The sequence below is a fragment of the Lissotriton helveticus genome, chromosome 11 (genome assembly GCF_964261635.1).
Source record: "Lissotriton helveticus chromosome 11, aLisHel1.1, whole genome shotgun sequence".
Lineage (NCBI taxonomy): Eukaryota > Metazoa > Chordata > Amphibia > Caudata > Salamandridae > Lissotriton > Lissotriton helveticus.
In genome coordinates, this window is record NC_136072.1 from 168,435,078 (window position 1) to 168,458,513 (window position 23,436).

A 23,436-nucleotide genomic window follows, 5' to 3' on the forward strand; every position below is an offset into this window, starting at 1 on the left:
TTTTGCGTTCCACAGGTCCAGTAGTGTTCTGAAGAAGGTACTCAGGAGTGCCACAGTTAGGTCTGCCACTATTTTTTAGGTAGGGTAAAATCAAGGTCCCTTCCTGACCAAAAGGCAAAAGTTCAGAGGGGTAACCCAATCCACTTTCGCAGCAGATCCTGTTTGCACTACAGTTTCCCACACTACATATGTGTACCTAAATCCAACATTGAAAACCCCTTCTTCCTCTATGCAGACTCTTGTGATCATCTCAGAGGTGTGACCAGGGAAATGAGCAGTCCCCCCCTTCCCTCCGTAGTCACTTCAAACCAGTTCTGGGGGCAATTGATTACCACTGGGATTGGTGCCCATCTCATAGGGGAACAAAAAAGGGTCTTGCTTGGGTGTCAGCTAACATTTGCATGTGACAGGGTAGGCCTCTTTAAAGTTAATCAAGTTACTGGGCACGGCCCAAATGGTCATTCTGCCAGAGGAACAGAAATACCTCCCAACACAAAAGGCCTTTTCCCTGCTCTGGGAGTAGTTTTCACACCTCATTAAGGGGCCTATTCAGCTTGTAGGTGATAGATAGAGCTGAGTCAAATGTGTCTCCGGAGGCTTTAGCCAGGGAAAAAAGTAACTTTTTAAAAGGACCTTTTTCTTATAGTTATTAAAAACGAATTATTTAATAAACTCTGAGTAGTAATTTGGAGACTATCAGGAACTGCATTTTCAACATGTCACAGTGTACAGCGTCTACACTCACCTATTTATCAGCTTCTAAAAACAAAGTAGTAAAAAAGAAACACTAAAAGAAGAACCATAAGCGAAGTCAATAAGTCCAATGCAAACCTACTGGCTTTGCCAAGTCTATTGTATATTATAAAGAGCACTGGCAAGTGTTTTCGCACTTTTTTGTAGAGGAGCTTGGACTTTCTCTTTGAGCAGCTGCTGATGGTCTGTTGGCAGTCTGTGGGAGGGTGGTGGAATGTTTGAAGGAATTAAGGTGAGCTTCAGGCAATAACCATGTTGGATAATATTCAATACCCACTGGTTGGTGGTGATATTCTGCCATGCACGAAAATGGTTGGAGTCTTTCCCTGACAGGTCTTATGTGATCAGGGGGCATATGGGCAAGTCAAGGATTTGTGGCATTGGTGGATGGTTTTGAAAAAATACCCCTGCCTCTGCACCTTGAGTTGTTGCCCCGTATGAACTTTACATCGCCCCCTAGACGATGTAGGTTGTGACTGGGGGCGATGATATGAAGTGGAAGTGTCGGAAATTGTGGGTTTGGCTGCTCCACGATATGGGGAGCAATGAAAAGTACCTTGTTGTGCACGTGTTTGTAAAGCCCCCATAGCTTTAGCAGTCTCATTGTCTTTTTTTTATTTATTTTTTTTAATAGATTGTCTACTTGAGGGCTCAATAGGTGTCCCCATCAAAAGGAAGTGCAAGACTTTTTTGTGGCACTTCAGGCTTGTAACCTGGAACTTTAAGCCAGGCATGCCAGCGAATGAGGACACTGGTGTTAATGCCTTGTGCGGCTGTAACGGCTGCATCTAGAGCATAGAGAATACAAGTGTTGGCAATCAATTTGCCCTCAGAGGCAATCCCAAAAGCTGTTCTTTATACTTCTTTGGGAGATGCTGGAGGAGTCTATCCATTTCATCCCAGTGTGCCCTATCATAACATGAGAGGAGCCCAAAGGAGTTAGCAATTCTCCATTGGTTAGTGAATTGGGCCGCCACTCTCTTTTCTGCAGCATCTATTTTTCTAGTTTTCTTGCCTGGTGTAGGCGCCTCGCCACATGTTTGTGAGTTTTCCCCCTTCCTTGCTGTTGCTACCACTAAAGAGTCAGGTGGCAGTTGACCCTTTATGTAATTTGGGTCGGTAGGGGAGGACTTGTATTTTGTAATCTGCCCTCAGTGTAATGACTCATGCCTTAACAAGTTCTTTAAAAATGTCTGGGGAATGTCTTAGTATACCCTTGAGCATTGGGAGGTACTGGGCCAAATGCTGAGAGGATGCAATTGTCTCAAATAAAAAGTCATCCTCCATTGGTTCAGTGGGGAGTTGAACCTTTTGATAACTGGCTGCACTACCTATAATAATATCATGGTAGGTAGTAGAATTGTCTGGAGGGGAAGATTTAGCTGTGTACAAGTCTGGTTCTGTGTCCGTATGTGGGTCTCTGTTGTTTGTGTCCCACAAGTCATCTTGCTGTGAAATGGAACATTGGTCATCATCCCCGTTGGTCCAAAAAGAATGAGTGAATTCTTGTGGTGAACTGTGTCTCTCTCCAGGAGTTGAAATTGGTGGAGAGTGTGCCCTTGGTGCCACAGGTGGTGGTGGAGGACTGATGACCAGTGGACTGGTGGCCTGGTCCCCTTTTGTCATGTGGTTTGGTTGGCAAGGGACTTCCAAAGCTTTTTCTTCTGGAAAGGAGGGGGCACAGGACTTAGTCTGTCCAGGTGGAATGTCCTGGAACTCGAGCTAGGATCCTGAACTTTCGTCTTGCGAAACGTTACCCTCATCGGCTACAGAATCTTGAGCCTGCACCTCGTGGTGGTAGTTTTCTGACCCATATATATCTGGAGTGTCTTTAATCGTGCGTCGGGACATCTCGAGGCATGTTGTGCGTCGATCGTGCAGCGACTTCTTCGATCAGATCGGCTGGCAAGTCTCGCAAGTGGATTCTTGGTGATCCAGAGAAAGGCTCAAGTTGCACACCAGATGTTGGTCAGTGTATGGGAACTTGGAGTGGCAGTATGGGCAAAATCTAAAAGTTGTCCTTTCAATCAGCAGACGCAAAGGCTCTCAGGACCTCGATCGACTGGAACGTGTCGACAAGCGACCAATATAAATATCGGAGTAACCGCAATCGATGACAATACTAACAATCAAGGCATAACTAGAAGGAACCGATGATACCGAGACGAAGCAGAGGAACACATGTCCGAACATGACAGCAGAAAAAGACAATCTAACAATGGAGTCGATGACCATGCTCATTGTAAGCCAAAGGAGGAGTCACTACACCTCATGACTCAAAAGACTTAGTTAAAGAAAAACAACCTGCACACTTCCGAGCCCATAACTATATGGCAGACTTATGCTTAGCATGTGTATCTACAGCCACACATGCCATCAAACATATACCTGGCCAAATTTCTCCAAACATGTATTAATTCTTTAAAAAGTTGGAAACGCATGGAGGTCTGAGACTTGCGAATATTTCTATATACTAACAAATTCAAAAAGCCACCGTGTTTATGCAAAACTAAGGTCTGTCTTATCAGTTTTAATGAGGTTTGCCCAAACCAAGAAGTGATGCTTGCTTCGTGAAATATTCACAGACCCATAATAACTTAAGTTTCAGTTAATTCTTTCCTTTCACTTGAAAAATAGTGGTTTCCATACACAAAGCAAAAATCAGGGTCTTTGCAACTCAAGACTACTTACGCTCTGTGCAGAAGTACAGAGAAGTAGCAGAAAAATATTGAAAATATCTGTGACTGGCCACCACTTTTCAGTTTGTAAATAATACAGCTGTGGAAAAATCCTCACAAGTACAACATTCAAACAGGTTGTCTTTGTGAGTCAGGATACAGATTATTACGTGCATATTTCCTATGCCGACATTATCATTACGTTTAAAAAAGATTTTACCTCATGGGAAAAAGTCTGGGGCAAATGGAGTGACTATCGCTGTGGTTTGTGTACCGCCCTACATTTGATAACAGACCCGACCCCCTACCTGATTTAGTTTTTTCTACAACTTGAGGGGCTCGGGTGGGAGGATCTAGAGTGAGCGATATATAGCTATGCAAGCAAATTTGAATACCATCTTATGTGACGTTATTGTGGTGTGCCTATGTTGTATTGAATAAAGAGTTTTTTTAATTACTATACCTTATCGTGGCTGATAGTTAATTAACACACACCAACATTGTAAAACAATAGAATATTCGTAGTCTTTCTAAAAACAAGAAACAGAGTCAGGGCATAGAATAATGGTATGGTGCTACCCTCAACTCTAGCGGAGGGAAAGGAAGTTATAAGGAAAGCAGGGAAAAAGGCAGAATGTGAGTGGAAAGCAAAGAAGTACCTTAAGTTCTGCAGATTTCATAGTCCGATCCATCGCTAAGGAGAGAGTAATTTTGCTCAGAAGGAGCATCTCTGGGGAGTTTACAACTAGCATTCCAAATTTCCTATGAAGACCTACCCAGGCTATAACTACATATGCAAACTTTGACATTCCTCCCCATGAACATAGAAACCTCTCATGTGGAATAGTAATTAATGTTCCCTGTTTACCCGTTTCTTCTTCAGCTACACTGCGTGGTAAGAAGGGAGAGGTAAAATAGCAAAACTAGTGATATAACGTGTAGTCCAGTACACTAAATAATTTACAACAAGGGGTGGTGATGGACAGAGTCTCTGAATTAAGCAGAGTACTCTCACCCAGTCAAGAGATCAGGGCTAGATCCAACACCGTTTTTTAGCTCATTGCACCATCCCAGTTTCAGAACCTGGCTGTATGCAAATTAGTCTGTCCCTGGCCCAGTGCATCATGGGAACAGGGCAGACCAGACTACAAAAGCCAATCCTAACACTGGGAAGGAAACAAGCTTCCGGGGACCGGTATCTGCCATTTCAGGCGTCTTCGGCCCGGCTTGCTTGAATCCTGATGGTGCAATGAGCAAGGGACTCACATCTGAGTATACCCTTCCACGCTTAGGGTGGACAAAATAATTTACAACAAGGGGTGGTGATGGACAGAGTCTCTGAATTAAGCAGAGTACTCTCACCCAGTCAAGAGATCAGGGCTAGATCCAACACCGTTTTTTAGCTCATTGCACCATCCCAGTTTCAGAACCTGGCTGTATGCAAATTAGTCTGTCCCTGGCCCAGTGCATCATGGGAACAGGGCAGACCAGACTACAAAATCCAATTCTTACACTGGGAAGGAAACAAGCTTCCGGGGACCGGTTTCTGCCATTTCAGGCGTCTTCGGCCCGGCTTGCTTGAATCCTGATGGTGCAATGAGCAAGGGACTCACATCTGAGTATACCCTTCCACGCTTAGGGTGGACAAAATAATTTACAACAAGGGGTGGTGATGGACAGAGTCTCTGAATTAAGCAGAGTACTCTCACCCAGTCAAGAGATCAGGGCTAGATCCAACACCGTTTTTTAGCTCATTGCACCATCCCAGTTTCAGAACCTGGCTGTATGCAAATTAGTCTGTCCCTGGCCCAGTGCATCATGGGAACAGGGCAGACCAGACTACAAAAGCCAATTCTTACACTGGGAAGGAAACAAGCTTCCGGGGACCGGTTTCTGCCATTTCAGGCGTCTTCGGCCAGGCTTGCTTGAATCCTGATGGTGCAATGAGCAAGGGACTCACATCTGAGTATACCCTTCCACGCTTAGGGTGGACAAAATAATTTACAACAAGGGGTGGTGATGGACAGAGTCTCTGAATTAAGCAGAGTACTCTCACCCAGTCAAGAGATCAGGGCTAGATCCAACACCGTTTTTTAGCTCATTGCACCATCCCAGTTTCAGAACCTGGCTGTATGCAAATTAGTCTGTCCCTGGCCCAGTGCATCATGGGAACAGGGCAGACCAGACTACAAAAGCCAATTCTTACACTGGGAAGGAAACAAGCTTCCGGGGACCGGTTTCTGCCATTTCAGGCGTCTTCGGCCCGGCTTGCTTGAATCCTGATGGTGCAATGAGCAAGGGACTCACATCTGAGTATACCCTTCCACGCTTAGGGTGGACAAAATAATTTACAACAAGGGGTGGTGATGGACAGAGTCTCTGAATTAAGCAGAGTACTCTCACCCAGTCAAGAGATCAGGGCTAGATCCAACACCGTTTTTTAGCTCATTGCACCATCCCAGTTTCAGAACCTGGCTATATGCAAATTAGTCTGTCCCTGGCCCAGTGCATCATGGGAACAGGGCAGACCAGACTACAAAAGCCAATTCTTACACTGGGAAGGAAACAAGCTTCCGGGGAGCGGTTTCTGCCATTTCAGGCGTCTTCGGCCCGGCTTGCTTGAATCCTGATGGTGCAATGAGCAAGGGACTCACATCTGAGTATACCCTTCCACGCTTAGGGTGGACAAAATAATTTACAACAAGGGGTGGTGATGGACAGAGTCTCTGAATTAAGCAGAGTACTCTCACCCAGTCAAGAGATCAGGGCTAGATCCAACACCGTTTTTTAGCTCATTGCACCATCCCAGTTTCAGAACCTGGCTGTATGCAAATTAGTCTGTCCCTGGCCCAGTGCATCATGGGAACAGGGCAGACCAGACTACAAAAGCCAATTCTTACACTGGGAAGGAAACAAGCTTCCGGGGACCGGTTTCTGCCATTTCAGGCGTCTTCGGCCCGGCTTGCTTGAATCCTGATGGTGCAATGAGCAAGGGACTCACATCTGAGTATACCCTTCCACGCTTAGGGTGGACAAAATAATTTACAACAAGGGGTGGTGATGGACAGAGTCTCTGAATTAAGCAGAGTACTCTCACCCAGTCAAGAGATCAGGGCTAGATCCAACACCGTTTTTTAGCTCATTGCACCATCCCAGTTTCAGAACCTGGCTGTATGCAAATTAGTCTGTCCCTCACCACCCCTTGTTGTAAATAATTTTGTCCACCCTAAGCGTGGAAGGGTATACTCAGACATGAGTCCCTTGCTCATTGCACCATCAGGATTCAAGCAAGCCGGGCCGAAGACGGCTGTAATGCCAGAAACCGGTCCCCGGAAGCTTGTTTCCTTCCCAGTGTAAGAATTGGCTTTTGTAGTTTGGTTTGCCCTGTTCCCATCATGCACTGGGACAGGAACAGACTAATTTGCATACAGCCAGGTTCTGAAACTGGGATGGTGCAATGAGCTAAAAAACGGTGTTGGATCTAGCCCTGATCTCTTGACTGGGTGAGAGTATTCTGCTTAATTCAGAGACTCTGTCCCTCACCACCCCTTGTTGTAAATAATTTTGTCCACCCTAAGCGTGGAAGGGTATACTCAGACATGAGTCCCTTGCTCATTGCACCATCAGGATTCAAGCAAGCCGGGCCGAAGACGGCTGTAATGCCAGAAACCGGTCCCCGGAAGCTTGTTTCCTTCCCAGTGTAAGAATTGGCTTTTGTAGTTTGGTTTGCCCTGTTCCCATCATGCACTGGGACAGGAACAGACTAATTTGCATACAGCCAGGTTCTGAAACTGGGATGGTGCAATGAGCTAAAAAACGGTGTTGGATCTAGCCCTGATCTCTTGACTGGGTGAGAGTATTCTGCTTAATTCAGAGACTCTGTCCCTCACCACCCCTTGTTGTAAATAATTTTGTCCACCCTAAGCGTGGAAGGGTATACTCAGACATGAGTCCCTTGCTCATTGCACCATCAGGATTCAAGCAAGCCGGGCCGAAGACGGCTGCAATGCCAGAAACCGGTCCCCGGAAGCTTGTTTCCTTCCCAGTGTAAGAATTGGCTTTTGTAGTTTGGTTTGCCCTGTTCCCATCATGCACTGGGACAGGAACAGACTAATTTGCATACAGCCAGGTTCTGAAACTGGGATGGTGCAATGAGCTAAAAAACGGTGTTGGATCTAGCCCTGATCTCTTGACTGGGTGAGAGTATTCTGCTTAATTCAGAGACTCTGTCCCTCACCACCCCTTGTTGTAAATAGTCCAGTACACTAAAGGCACCACATCATATGGCAGAGTTAATGTTATCCATTTAATATGCAGAGTTTTCCCAGCCCTAATTAATCTAGCCAGATGGCCAAATAATATTGAGAACCTATGAAATTGCCTATCTTTGAACTCCAATAAAAAATTATGACACAAAAAGAATGACTGTGGTAGTGAGATAGGAATATTAGAACACAAGTATAAAAAGCACTCACTATCACCATCTTAATAAATAAAATGTGACAGGCCATTAAAAGGAACCATGGAATCCATTTATCTATTTGCATGGATAACTTCTTTATTGCTGGCCCATAGTTGTTATGGAGCGTGATCTTCTTTAATCCATGTATATTTATTCCCAGGGATTTAATACAATCCTTGAACCACATGAGGGGAACCAGGGATAGCAGCTAGAATCAGTGTAAATACTTCAGATTTCTCCAAGTTGATGTGTAAATCTGACATTGCTCCACAACGTACTACCATCCATTGCATGGCGTCAGATTGCCCTACTGTCTCATTCCATATGTCGTCCACATATACCTCAATTCCCAATCACCCCTTCGCAAAGATGAGCCCCGTCCTCCAGTGGTGTTCTCTTGTAGCGCAGGCAAAGGGTTCCATTGTTAGTGCATTGCTAGTGAATCTCTGCCTAGTGCCTCTGCCAGTTGTAAGAGGTTGCAAAAAGTACCTATTGATCCTAACCATGGAAATGGGATATTATATAGTTTATAGTGGTTTAACCATTCTCAATAAAAGGTCATCCATGCCTATTCTGCCCAGAACGTAAAACGAGTCACTTTTTCTTCGACTGACATCACGGATATTGTGGGGAAGTCAGGATCCACCAGGCCCATTATAGCATTTGCAGATTATAAGCCATCTTTCTGCCATGTATAAAGCCGGTCTGTTCTGGTAAAACTATACCTCTCATCAGGGGTGTTAGCAGCTTTGCCACAATTCACGCCATTACTTTGACATCAGTATTAAGTATAGAAAAGGGCTTTTAGGACAATTTTTTAGGGGTCTTTCCGGGTTTTTTAGAAGAGTAATTATGGTTGCCTCTTGACATGATCTAGATAATTTTCCCATCTCTAGAGACTCATTGTGCATTGACAGCAATTGAGGTGCGAAAAAAGGTCCTGATATAACATATATCTTATAAAATTCCACTATTAACTCATAGGACCAATGCGCCGTACATGTCGCCAGGCCATCTGTGGCTGCAATCCAGTCTTCTAGGGTTAGGGGAGTACCTGGGCATTACTTGTCTATCTTACCAGTGTTATATCGACCATACACTGTCTCAAATGCTCTTGAACTGACGACTCCTTTGCAGTGCAAAGCCATTCATAATATCTCAAACTCTTCTAATACTTCCTGCAAACCTGTTACTTGTTGGCCCCTTCCGTTCAATACTCCTGCTTTTGTGGTATGTTGTTGGTATCCCCTGCGTAGCCATGCCAGTGCAACCAAGGTGTTCACCCTTTCCATATTTATTTCATATTTTTCAAGAAAGGCCACCTCTCGATCTGCTAAACCATTAAACTCTTATATAGCAGTCTTTTTTAAGTCCAGCCAGTGTTTTTCTATCTCTTGGTGCACCCTGTAGCTCCCTCCAAACTGGAAATCTTCTGTTCCTACATGTGTAGTTGGTCCCGTAAGTACCGAAGCACTCCAACTAGTTTCTAGATAGGTTCACAACACACCACACCACTGTCTTTAGAGCCTCCAAGAGAGGGTCCCAGGTATTCACACTGAAGATATTGTTAGTAAAATATTCTGTTATAACCATTGCTATTTCCTGCCGAAATACTGCATCTCACAGTGAGTCTGTCAGGAACTGCTACTTCTCCTCTTGAAATTCTTAATTATAAAACCAGTATGAAATTTGCATGGGCGGCTCAATTTACATAGTAAGGACGATGTCCATACCGGTGCTCCAAACTTTTTAGAACCATGACCCAATTTTTAGAATGACAAACTTCCATGACCCACCTAGCTTTAATGGACATGAGGGGATATATATTATATACATATATACATCATAACTAAAGCATTGTGTTGCACTGCACTGTCATTTACAGACAGCACATTTTCAGTTGAAATGGGTACTTAATTTGCAGCAACATACAGTTCACTGATAAAACTTTATTGCCCACAAATGATAATTTGTGTAAATCGTGAATATGTATCCATTGTGCATCAGCAGTTACAGTGTCTTGATTTGTTTTGTTCCTCTTATAATTTTTGATACCATCACATTTCATAATTACAAAAAAAATTGCTTAATTTTTGCTTTACAAACTTCTGAATGTGTACAGTGCATTTGGAGTAGTTTCTGTCCTGTAACTCCAGTTCTGTAGTAGGGGTATCTCTGTTATAGTCATAATCTAGTGAATAGTCCCGCCCATGTGCGTGGACCCCGGAGCAATCAAAAATAATCTCTTACAGTGTCAAAAAATGCAGACATGCATAGACACTTAAGAGAAAATTTTAAAGACAGATAATGCAGCCTAAAAAGGCTACACTGTCCAGTACTTCAACTAGAAATTCCACCATAAAATCCACAAAACAGCAAAAGCCTGTACAGATTTCCATTGCTTTAATAGCAAAACTCCCTCAGGAATGATAGAGAGAAGAACCTGGACAGACAAGCCCCATAGGCTGCCATTATGTGGCTCAAAACAGGATACTGTGCCTTTAAGAGAATCTTCCAGAACCTTCTCCCAGTATCCCAGAATGCATAGCAGGTCCAACTTACTTTCAGTTCTTTTTGAAGGCGTAACACGCCAGACCTGTAGCATTCCTTAAAGGAATATGTCTCTCTCCACCGGGGAGGCGGGAGGGCGCTTATGACTATAACAGAGATACCCCTACTACAGAACTGGAGTTACAGGACAGAGACTACTCCTTCTGTAGTAGGGGATCTCTGTGTATAGTCATAATCTAGTGAATAGAATGGCAAACCCATCCCCACACCAAAGCGGCGGTGGAGAAAAGAGAATCAACACCACTATTGTGCGAACAGATTTCGCAGCGAAGCCTGTCCAACCTGAGCATCTGCCCTAGCATCAGTGTCCAGGCAGTAATGCTTAGCAAAGGTATGAACCGACTTCCAAGTGGCCGCCTTGCAGATTTCTGCAATCGGAACATTACGGAGCAATGCTGTCGTGGCAGCCTTGCCCCTGGTGGAATGAGCCTTAGGCTTACCTCCTAAGGTCTTTTTAGCTTTTTGGTAACACAGCTGTATGCAGGACACAATCCACCTAGAGATAGACTGCTTAGAGGTCGCAAGACCCGTCCTGACTGATTCATAATTGATGAACAATTGGTCTGACCTACGAATATCACTGGTTTTATCCAGATAAAATTTCAGCACCCTCCTAACATCCAGGGAATGCAAAGACCTTTCCGCTGGAGATGAAGGATTCTGAAAGAACGTAGGTAAAGTTATAGTCTGGTTGATATGAAAATCAGAAACAACCTTGGGAAGAAACTTAGGATGAGTACGCATAACAACCTTAGCAGCATGAAATACAGTATAAGGTTCTTGGCAACACAACGCCTGAATTTCACTCACCCTGCGGGCCGATGTAATGGCCACGAGGAACGCCGCCTTCCAGGACAGGTGCTGCAACGAAGCCTTATGAATAGGTTCAAAAGGCTCCTTCATCAACCTGGATAGCACCACATTCAAGTCCCATGAAGGCGAAGGAAGCCTGACAGGAGGGAATACTTTCTTCAAGCCTTCCAGAAAATCTTTGATCACAGGGATCTGGAAGAAGGAAGTCTGTGAAGGGCATTTCCTGTAGGCAGTCAAAGCAGCCAGATGAACCTTAATGGAATGGACATTAAGGCCAGACTGCGCCAGATGTAGCAGATATGGAAGGATGACATCTTCCTTGCATGTCGTAGGGTCGTAGTTCTTAGACTTGCACCAGATGCAAAACCTCTTCCACTTGTAAGCATAAGAAGTCCTAGTGGAAGGTCGCTTAGCCTCCTTCAGTATGTCCATACAATCCTCTGGGAGATTCAAATGGCCATATTGCACTATTTCAGGAGCCATGCCGCCAAACTCAAAGACGAGAGGTTGGGATGCACCATCCGCCCCCCGAACTTCGTGAGAAGGTCCGGCCTGCACGGCAGCTTCATGTGAGGAAGGAGAGACCGGTGAAGCAGGTCCGTGAACCACCACTGTCTGGGCCATTCCGGGGCAATCAGAATCATTTTCGCCCTGGATTGGGAGAGCTTGATGAGAACCGCTGGAATCAGGGGAATGGGTGGAAAAGCGTACAGAAAGCTGTTCGACCAGTTAATCCATAACGCGTTCCCCAGCGTCCCCGGCTGGTAGTACCTGGAGGCGAAGTCTCGGCATTTGCTGTTTTCGGCGGTGGCGAACAGATCTACGTCTGGAGTTCCCCACCTTGCGAAGACTTCTCCTAGTACTTCGTCGTTTAAGACCCATTCGTGGTTTTCCTGAATCAGTCTGCTCAGCTCGTCTGCCTGAACATTCTGCACACCTGGCAGATGGGTGGCCGTTATCGCGAACCCTCGAGCCAGAAGCCAATGCCAGATCGCCTGCGCCTCCTGAGACAGAGTGCGCGATCTCGAGCCCCCCTGCTTGTTGAGGTAATACATCGTGGTCGTATTGTCCGTTTGCACAAGCAGAGAGTTGGTCCGGAAGGACGGTTGAAAGGCCTTCAGCGCCAAGTGAACAGCCCTGAGTTCCAGGAAATTGATGTGGTACGTGGACTCTGCCGGGGACCACGTCCCTTGAATCTGTAGGTCTCCGGAGGGCGCTCATCCCAGGAGAGAAGCATCCGTCACGATAGTCTGAGTGGGAATGTCCTTGTGGAAGGGAACCCCTCTGAGGAGATTCTCCACTGAACACCACCACTTCAGAGACTGAAGAGCATGTAGAGACAGTCGTATCTTGTCGTCCCAAGATCCTCTCCTCTGGTCCCACTGATCTTCCAAACACTCCTGCAGCGGTCTCATGTGCAGCCGCGCATGTGGCGTCAGGAAGATGCAGGAGGCCATCGAACCCAGCAGAGAAGACACCGTCCTCACTGTCGTGGATGGAGTGGACATGAGAGCCTGAGCCTTCCGAAGGAGTGATAAACGTCGCTCTTCCGAAGGAGACACGCTTGCCGACAGCGTATCGATGGAGGCTCCCAAGTACTGGATGCACTGGACCGGAGTTGGAACAGACTTGGACATGTTGATGTGCAACCCCAGCTTGTTCAGGAGAACGCACGTCTTCTGGAAGTGTGCTTGAGCTTCCGAGAAGGAGGAGGCCTTGATCAACCAATCGTCCAGGTACGGGTAGACAAACACCTTGTTCTTCCTCAGGTGTGCCGCTACCACTGCCATGCACTTCGAGAACGTCCTGGGCGCAGACTTCAGCCCGAACAGAAGTACCGTGTACTGATAGTGATTGGTGCCGACTTGAAATCGCAGGAACTTCCTGTGTTTGTGTGCAATGGGCACATGGAAGTATGCATCCTGTAGGTCTATGGCACATAGCCAGTCTCCCCGTTGCAACTGAGGATAAATCTGATGCAACGACAGCATGCGAAACTTTTCTCTGCGAATCCACTTGTTTGCCTGTCGCAAGTCCAGAATGGGCCTGAACTCGTTCTTGTCCTTCTTGCGGACCAGAAAGAACCGGGAGTACAGACCTCTTCCCCTTTGAGACAGAGGTATATCTTCTATCGCCCTTTTCCTTAACAGGATATCGGCCTCTGCCTGGAGCTCGCGCAGTTGATACTGCGAGCTGACCGGAGGAATCGATGGAGGAGGGCTGGTGAAACGAAGACTGTATCCATTGCAAACAATATTCAGCACCCACTTGTCCTGAGTAATTTTTCTCCACTCTGCCAGGAAAAATTGAATGCTTCCCCCCACCGGAGCGGGTAACGGACGAAGGGGAAGTAACTGCTCAGGGTCGAGACCCAGCCGGGCCCTTGGTCGCGGTAGAGGACTGCTGTGCACCTCTACCCCTCTGATGTTTTTGGAAGGGTCTTCTGTACTGCTGCTGTTGTTGCTGCTGCTGATGTTGCCCAGAAGACTGTCCCCTTCCTCGACCCTGCGATCCAAAACGCCGTTGGAATTGGCGGAAGGGTTTCTTATCTTTGGGCTTCTCCAAGCCCACCGCCGTCAGGGTTTCCGCCTCGGCCTTCATCCTGGCCATCTCGTCATCTGCGTGTTTCTCGAAAAGGGTATCCCCGGAAAACGGCAGATTTGCCACACGCTGTTGCGCCTCAGGTTTAAGCGACGTCAACCGACGCCAAGCATGGCGCCTCTGATTGATACCGTGGCAGTATCCATGCGCGGCCAGCAGGGAGATATCCGCCGCGGCGCTAATGGCCTGGTTAGAAACCAGCATCCCTTCCTGGACGATCTCCATGAAATCCTCTCTCCGGTCGCGCGGAACAAGGTCCGCAAACCGTTCCATGGAGTCCCACAGTGCACGGTCGTATCGTCCCAACAACGCCGAGTCACTGGAGGCCTTCATCGTTGTAGAGGACGTCCCACACGCTTTTCGTCCAGCAGAGTCAATCCAGCGGCTCTCCTTATCGGGAGGCACGGTGGAGGCAGGAGAGGTGGCATGGATCTTCCAAGCCGCCGTCACAATCACCGAATCCGGTGTCGGGTCCTTCCGCAAGAAAGCCGGGTCCGACTCTGGAGCCCTGTATTTCTTCATGAGCCTTGAAGGCGCAGCTTTCACCACTGCTGGCGTAAGGAAGAGTTGCTCCGCCGGCTCAAGTAGTCCTGGCACCAAAGGTAGCAGGGGGCGAGACAGGTGTTTCTTATGTAATGTCTCAAAGATCACGGAAGTTGAGGGCGTAGGGGCCGTAACCTCGATCCCCAACTTCGCCGCCCCGCGCAGGAGAACCTCCTGGAACGTGCCAATATCATCAATCGGGGACACCCTCGTCTCCGGTGAATCTGACAACGTAGGTGAGTAGGAACGGGTCCCCGAGGCAGAACGAGACCTGGACCTATGCCTCCTATGGCGATGCCTGGATCTCGAGGAGGATCCACGTCCGCTCCTCGACCTGTCCCGTCTACCTGAGCGTGACCTCGATCTCTTGGGTCTGGGACGCTCCGCCGGCCTCCCCGGGTCGGACGTCTTTTGTTTAGGAGGAACCTTCGACTGAGGAGTCTTCTTCGGAGGTGTCGGGAGTTGGGGCATCGACACCGATCTCGGTGGAACCGGGGGAGGAGGAACAGTTGGAACCGGGGCCTGAGGCGCCGGTAGAGGAGGCAACTGAGGAGGGGTCGAAACCCTCGGAGGTGGGCCCTTAGGCAAAGGAGGCAAAGAAGGCGGTGAAGTAGGCTTCTTCGGGGTATACACCTCGGAGTATGCCGTTCCCGGCGAGCCACCATCCTGTCCTGACTGTGGGGAGCCCCCCACAGTCCTGGGCCTGTCCTTACGACCTCCTGACGTCGACGATCGGTGCTCAGACGTCGATTGTGGTTCTCTTGACGGCGAGCGGCCCTTCGGCGTCGACTGTTTCACACTCCTCGGCGACCGGCTTCTCCGCCTCGACGCGACCCCGACCAGATGGACGAACCTCTAAATCTCGACGACGGGCAATGACGCCTCGACGGCGACCTCGACCGCCTCGACCTCTTCTAACGCCTCGACGTCGACCTCTTCGAACGCCTCGACGTCGACCTCTTCGACCGTCTCGACGTCGACTTCTTCGGCGCCGGAGACCTCCTCCGTCTCGACGGCGACCGTGACGACGAGGATCCCCTCGACGACGACGATGTCCTTGTCTTCGACGGCGAACGGCAGTGTCGCCTCGACGGCGAGCGCCGACGCCGGGCCCTCCGATGCCGTCCACTCGACGCCGACGGCGACGACGAGGAGATCGACACCGGGTTCGACGGCGGCCTGTAAACGTCCCTCGACGTCGACGGGCGACGTTTTCTCGACCCAGAGCCCTGGGAAGACCGGGAACTGGCCGTGGACCTTCCTCTCGACGTCGTGGTCATAGCAACTGAACCAGACAGAGACCTTGGACGTTTGCTGGACTTCCTGCCCCTGGGGAGCCCCTCAGAGGCCTCAGCATGGGCAGCAGAAGCCCCTCCAGACCCACCTTGAGCCTTCAGTCTTCTTTCTTCAAGTCCCTGAAGTCTGATTTTTCTCCTGTCCTTCAGGGTCCTGCCAGAGAAGCCTCTACAGATCACACACTCCTCTGGGATGTGGGAAGAGGGAAGGCAGAGGATACACACCTCATGGGGGTCTGACTTGGCCTTCTTCCTGGAGCACTCTGGGCATTTATCAAATAATGCAGGCATTATGAACAGCCAAAGAGAGCAGAAATCCAAGAAGTCACCAAAGTACTTTAAAAGTACACAAAAATCGAAATTAGTGAAAAAACACCAACAAAACCCTTAAAAAGGGAGAGCTCAATGCTCCAGGGTCCTGCTAGCAGGAGCCGGAAAAAAGAACTGAAAGTAAGTTGGACCTGCTATGCATTCTGGGATACTGGGAGAAGGTTCTGGAAGATTCTCTTAAAGGCACAGTATCCTGTTTTGAGCCACATAATGGCAGCCCATGGGGCTTGTCTGTCCAGGTTCTTCTCTCTATCATTCCTGAGGGAGTTTTGCTATTAAAGCAATGGAAATCTGTACAGGCTTTTGCTGTTTTGTGGATTTTATGGTGGAATTTCTAGTTGAAGTACTGGACAATGTAGCCTTTTTAGGCTGCATTATCTGTCTTTAAAATTTTCTCTTAAGTGTCTATGCATGTCTGCATTTTTTGACACTGTAAGAGATTATTTTTGATTGCTCCGGGGTCCACGCACATGGGCGGGACTATTCACTAGATTATGACTATACACAGAGATCCCCTACTACAGAAGCAGGCATTTCCAATTTGTTGTGAGTTATAAAAAATTCTACAACTTTTCTTTCACATTACCCGTACCCCAGCAAGATTGTAACATAATTCACTTTACTTTCTCTGAAAGCAAAGTGAGAGGAGTTGATAAACACCAATCACCATGTTAAAAATAAAATTAAAAAAATCAACTGCAAATTGTCAGAAGACAGTCTGACATTGAACCTCTCTCTGTCTTTGAAGCGCAGAAAATGTGACATGACAAATACAGAAGTTAAAGGCTTTACTTACTGCTTGGACTTTTGCGACTCACCAAAAATTAGCTCACAACCCACCAGTGGGTCCCCACCCACAGTTTGGGAAACGCCGGACTATAACAGTGTCATGGAAATTCCCAAATGCATTAAAACAACCTGAACAGCTTGCACACATTTTTTATGATGGGAATTTCAGATTTGTAACAATATAGAACAACGACAGTAAAACAATGTCCACAACTGATTCAAGTAAGGTATTTTGTATCATAGTTTAAAAGCTGTAACTGATTATGCTTAAATATTTAATTGAGAATGTATTTTTAATTCACAAAACTAACTGGAGGGCCATGCAAAACCTATTAGAGCAACCCAATCAAACCAACAATTCTCCAGTATTGAAGAAAATCAATTCACATTATGAAAATAAATGATGTGTACCCCGTGCACAGCCTGAATGAGTGGTGTTGCGTTGTTTTCCTCTGCATTCACCCAGTTAACATCTGCGCCATGTGCCAATGCTTCTGCCATATCAGGAAGGCGTTTCTCATGCGCAGCTCGATAAAGGTGCAGCCCTGGATGAATCTTTTTTAAATCCTGAAATACTGAAGAATCTCGCTTCTCGACCTCTAGGACTATAAAGTCACAATGAAAAAGAAAGGGACAAAATCATTAGGCGCTAAAAAACAAAGCTTCCAGTCCCTCAAACGGCAGAATACTATGATACTTCTTATTATATATGTATTGAATAGAGCACAATAAACTCCCAAATGTAATCTTGAGTCAAGTAATTTGTAGGCCTTACCAAACACAAGAATACAGTTACCACACAAATTAATTTAAAGTGTTTCCACTCCAGCAAGGTAGCATCTACGCACTGAAAAGGGATTGAAGCGTATTAATTTACATAATTGGGTTTTAAGACAGTAAGAGGACAAGCAGAAGAATTAGCAAATGTGAGAACTGAATTCTTGTTGGAAGAGGAACGGCAGAAGCAGAGCGGGAGGAAGACCAGGCGAAGGTGCATTTTGAACTCGGGGATTTGCAACCAAGCCATTTCTATTTTGCATAAGGAGCAAGAGACAGTGGTCGGAGGCTAACCTCAAACATGCCAGGGAGGTTTGAAGAAACACAGATCCTTCTCAGATTGAGGGGCATGGGCGTGAATATTCTAATGCTTATGACTATTGATGAGGATCCCCTGGAAGAGAAACTTTGCTACACAAATGCTAAAGGGGCACAGAAATATGTTTAGTGAAGTCAACATTAACACTGACTGGCTGACCCTTGTGCAACTGATGAGAGAGCGTGACTGATTGGTCACTTAATCCCCCAATAGCGTCCCAGCAGACATCCATTATAAGTGGCTCCAATGATACCCTAACTCTTATTGGTTGGCTCATATGTGCTACAGTGAAACCAAATGTCTTTTCTGAGGTATTTTGCCTACGTTAGAAACAGAATAAGGCACCAGAGGTGTGGTAGGTAACTCACATAGTACGCCGTGAATGTGGCAGAGTCTGAAAATATGCTTGGCAAATCCACTCGGAGTGTTCCACAGAAGCTGTTGTCTTAGCATTACGATTCGGTATTAGAAGTGACAAACTACAGAATGACAAGGAGTACTGACCCAAAACCTATTTTAAGAACTTACTTGACCCCAACAGGGGGTGGGGGAAAGGGCCAGGGGGTTCTATCAGGTAAATGATATATTGGGATCATTCTGGATCTCATGATTAACATACAAGAGCTTCCAAAGGGCTTTTGTGTATTCCTGTTAAAAAATCCTGAGCTGGATATGTTTTTCCACTAAGAGGTGCTGACATAAATAGCACTATAAAGACAGGCTTATCGCGATCCCTGAATATACCACACTCAGATGCAAACTGGAGACTGACGCCCTGGGAAGCAGGGTGGATATCCCAGCTCAACAAGTCACTAGTCACAAATGCACTGGATCCCTTGGGAACACTGAGGACCAGGTGGGAGGATGATGTAGGGACCTTAGATGACGACTGCTGAGTGGAGGTGATGATGGCCCCTCGGGCTTTAGCGTTATCAATGAGATTACACCTATTCCAATTCAAATAACTCCATCATATCTACTACTCCCCTGAACACCTCTGGTGCATAGGCCAGGCCCGCGACCCTGCATGTCTGCGCTGTGGGACCGCTCCTGGTACTTGGTACCACGTTATTTGGACATGTCCAGAGTTGCAGGCGTACTGGACACTGATAATTGGTCACATGGTCCGGGTGCTGGGTATCCCCCTGGAACTTGATGCCAAAATAGTGTCTTTGGGGATAATCTGTGCAAGAATTCAAGGCTATACAGACACTTCTGGCAATGGCATACCTAGTAGCCAAAAGAGATCTGGCCAGACACTAGAGGGATGAGCAGGCCCGTCTCTACAGGAATTGGTCCGGGCACGGATTCCGGTGCTGCACGTGAAAAACTGGTATATATAGGGTGAGTGGGGGTTTCCACAGATGTTTGACCAAATCTGGGACGTGTGGATTGAGAAGTCTGACTGTTGAGGTTATGCTCAAATGTTGCGGTAATTTGTGCCTCCGCCTTAGTGGTTGTGATATATATTTTTGATGTCTCCAAGTGAAATTTTCAGTAATATGCTTAATTTGTCCGCTGTTTTCTACTGTGGCCCATGTGCCTCGAGTTTCGAGCTTGTTTTGTTCTTGTTGCTAACCAGCCAAAGCAATAAAAATGTGTCATGAAAATAAGAGGTGCTAACAAAAATAGTGCACTGTTGTGGGGCGTAAGACCTGGAGCCAAGTGAAGAGAAATCAGTCACAGTTCATAAAATAAAAAAAGAAGAAAATCTTGCACCCTAAACCTCATGAAATTGCCTGAAATAATCCAGACAAGTTTCCCAATATGAATTTTGTCTGCGAAAAAAGCAAGATTAAATATCAGAGCTTTTATGCAGCTAGAGCAACTGAAATAATCTACAAGCATAATATCACCAAGCGCGAGGAACAGTTATTTAAAGACCTTTCTTATTGCAGAAGCTCAAAATATTCTGAATGGGTAAAATAAGCACCATTCTTTTCTATATACTATGCGTTCCTTAAAAAGAATGATTCCTTGAGCCAGAATCAAGACCATATTTACAAATCTTGAAATTCACTGGTTCATCAAATGACCAAGGATCTCAAGTTCAGCTCTTTGCAGGCCCTCCTTCTTTGGTGGAATAGTGGTCCCCATCCTATTCATGTCATAGAAGCAAACCTCACGCCACGTCCTCCTGGGCATAGGGAATAACTGACAAACAATGGCTTCAAATAAAAGAAGCACAAACTCTTTTGCCTTTGGACAACCCTGGTTATCTTCGCCAAGTAGACAGACCACTGAACTTAGTCCTCCTCAGACTGCCAAAATTTCGATTTATAGAATAAAGCGGCCTGTTAGTCCGGACTGCCAGCTTCTCTATCCCAACCAATGCAATCTTCGCCAATCCTATTTGCAAGCTTGCATTGAACCAAGCTATTTCCACAGCTTGAAGATACGCACAACTGTGTCACTAAGTTAGGCAGAAAGGTTCCAGAGCTCACGCGCAACAATCGCTGAACGTATGCTCCAATGTCCAGAATACAGACATGTGCTCTCCATATTCTATAACATACTTGCCAGTGTATCATTTATTTATTTATAAAGTCAAGCCTCCAACTATGAATGCACCAGTGAGAGTTAGTTCTGCTAGGAAGCTCACTGCTAACATATGATGAATGATAAGACCCGAGGGCCTTCCAACACTATGTACCACCCACACGTAAAATGCCTACAAAGTTCTGTGTGGGACCTATCTTCGCCATACTAGACACAATTTGCCCCAGGGCTTGTCTATATATTGGTGCAAATTCAGTTAATTGGCATGTCTTTTATTTGGTAGACTTATGTTCTTATTTAAATTTACTGGAAGGAAATTTTCTCCCACAGAATGGCTAAGACTATGGTCCACTTAAAAACCAGTATGGTTTCAATGAGCATCTGACACCAGGAACTAGTATGCACAGTACTCCAAACTGAGCAAACCAATCATCCCTTACCCGTTGGAGATGAGGTTCCACAGCGGTACATGCTTGAAAATGGCACCAGAGCCCTAGCGTGGAGATTTGGCGATCTAAGTTTTAAAACTCAGCCATACTGTAGAAGATACCATTATCAGCAAGGAATAAACCATGTAAGTTCTGGAAAACTTGGGTCACCCTTTATGTCATATGGGTGAATATTACACGCTACGACCGAGGTCTCCTACCATATTGGGCATCCAACACTGCACATAGTCATCAGACTCGTACATACTATTCATTGGCTATATTGGACTTTACAAATGTACTATTATATTTTGCCTTGTTGCTTGGGTCTGAGGCTGTCCATGACTTGCCACTAATCAAATGTGCAAAATTATTGATGCAATACCACTGTTACCATCTCTCCTAAAAATGTTTTGTTGACAAAATACACTGTTTTGTCACAGTGTTTCTTTCGAATTACAAGGGCCATCATTTTAGCTGTTCAGTCTTGTTTCCTGTCTGGCAGTCAGGAAGGATTGAAGATGGCCAGCAGACACAAAATATTCGTGTTGAATAGTATCCTTAATCTTTTTATATATCTACATATATAAAATGGTACGATGTATTATTATAAATATACTACAACAAATCTAGACTGACCTGGTTCATACAAACTGTTTGAGGATACAGTAGAGGCAAGAAGTTCTCGACTGCCATCTGAACTGAAGTGGATTCCACTGTCATTGCTTTTCACTGATCAAGACAAAAAAAAAAAAATGTTTCTTTCTTCCAGTTCACTACATCCAGTGATCTGCTCATTACACAAACAGACCTCAATGCACACCCATCTTTCTGAAGTTGATGGAGCATGATTGTGAGTGAACTCTAAAATTCAATGTTCCAGATCAATATAGCAGGATCACAGAAGTATCATAAAATTCCCAATTATAACAAAAAAAATGAAGAAAAACAGTGAGTTTATGAAAGAAAAGTATGGTGACAGCAATTGACTTTGTATGAAAAATAAACCTGAAGCTGATAAAATGCCTTTAATTTGCACAGATGTTCAACAGCAGAAAATGGATCCGAAAGCACGCTTCACATACTCTACGAGAGTACTACTTACTACTACGTAGTTTTGAAGAGGTATCAAAGTAGGAGAAGAGTGAATCTAGTTCATCAGGACAGAACAGTGACTCCCGCCTTGCCTCGTCGCTGTTTACAGCAACCGCTGGGGGCATGCGTGTTAGCAAAGCAAAAAAGCAGGCAGTACAGAAAAAAGGTACGAGACATTGTTACTTTTATAAAAGAAATAGGAATAAAAACGGGAGGAAAGGAGGTGGTTAATGAACGGTTTGTCAAATATAGAAACATGGTCTCAGCACAAACAAAGCCTCAAGTATCAGAAAAGATTCAGCAATAATCCTTCAGAACAGACAGCAAGTTATCAACTAAAATATTTTCCTTAAAGGATCCCTTCTCAACCAGACATAATTTAAGTTAGTAGGCTATACAAGCAATCAAAGTAATGATGTCACACTGCCTGATTGCAAAAGATGATATAACTATTGGAGAGATTCAAGAACAAATAACTCAAGGGTAGCCCTCAATGTTTGATACATAGAACTAAATGTGTCACACAATTGTCAGTACAGTGGGTCCATCAATGTATATAAGTATGGGTATGGTATTTCTACAGTGCAAACCTTGCCTAAAGTACCAAGAAATGTAGTACTGATGAAAAAGCAATGGACAGTGACAGTTGTAAATGCATATTTATTAAGGAGGTCTTCATAAGTTTGTGCATTCAGAGCAGGGGATGGTGATATTGACTGTTAAAAGGAAAGATATTCAAGAAAGAAGTTCCATGAGTTATTCAAGTCAACTGACCTTTGAAAAGTATTAACTGAAATCACCCCATAATCTTAAATTTCAGAAAAAAGGCTGCTTGGTCAAAAACCTCTGGAAATGGAGGGAGCTGAATTGTGTATCACTATTGAGATAATTCAATTTTGAACTTCAGAAAAAGAAATGTGTTGTGTTACAATAAATCCTTGTAGTGTTCAAGAAGGTTTTGAAAACCATACTCTTAAGGTAAGGGTTTGGGTAACATCATTCATAAAAGTGGTCCCCTCAACAGGTTCAAAATACGCTCAAATTAATTGCTTGCTTGCATTATCTCTGTTGTAGAGAAATGTACCTAAAATGAGAGGTGTTAACCAATTCTCACAAGACTACATAATAGGGGCAGGAGCTGAGGGGAATGAAGTACAACTTTAAAACTAGACTGTAAAAAGGGCCATCAGTGGATGACCATGTGTAATCTATTTTGGGAGGCACAGCAATTGGTGTAAATATATTTATTTAGTGTTTTTCTACACTGCTAAAACATACTATAGGTTCTAGGCTACAGTTTAAGCTAGAGCAGACCTGAAGGATTTGGTATAAGTTTACTTTACTAAAGGAAAAAAGTTTTTTCTTCAGGATGTTATGGAGGCTCCATAAACAGAAGGCCTTGTTCAGGATCTTTACAAATATAAGGAAAGCGTTAATAGACTACGGCCAGGGGGCGCATTATACATGAGGTGCATTTTCCTTC

General features: G+C 45.5%; 1 protein-coding gene across 4 annotated transcripts in view; it reads right to left on the bottom strand.

Annotated features, from left to right (window-relative positions):
* ACAP2 (ArfGAP with coiled-coil, ankyrin repeat and PH domains 2) overlaps window positions 1-23,436 on the bottom strand; it is a 402,961-nt gene that overhangs the window by 34,476 nt on the left and 345,049 nt on the right. For 2 of the 4 annotated variants that reach the window (XM_078666362.1, XM_078666361.1), the window contains 2 exons: window positions 21,498-21,590; window positions 17,247-17,440 (listed from right to left, as the gene is read on the bottom strand). In XM_078666362.1, the coding sequence (XP_078522488.1) occupies window positions 17,247-17,440; window positions 21,498-21,590 (287 nt within the window). The remainder of the gene's footprint in view (window positions 1-17,246; window positions 17,441-21,497; window positions 21,591-23,436) is intronic. The other 2 variants (XM_078666364.1, XM_078666363.1) reach the window with 1 other exon arrangement.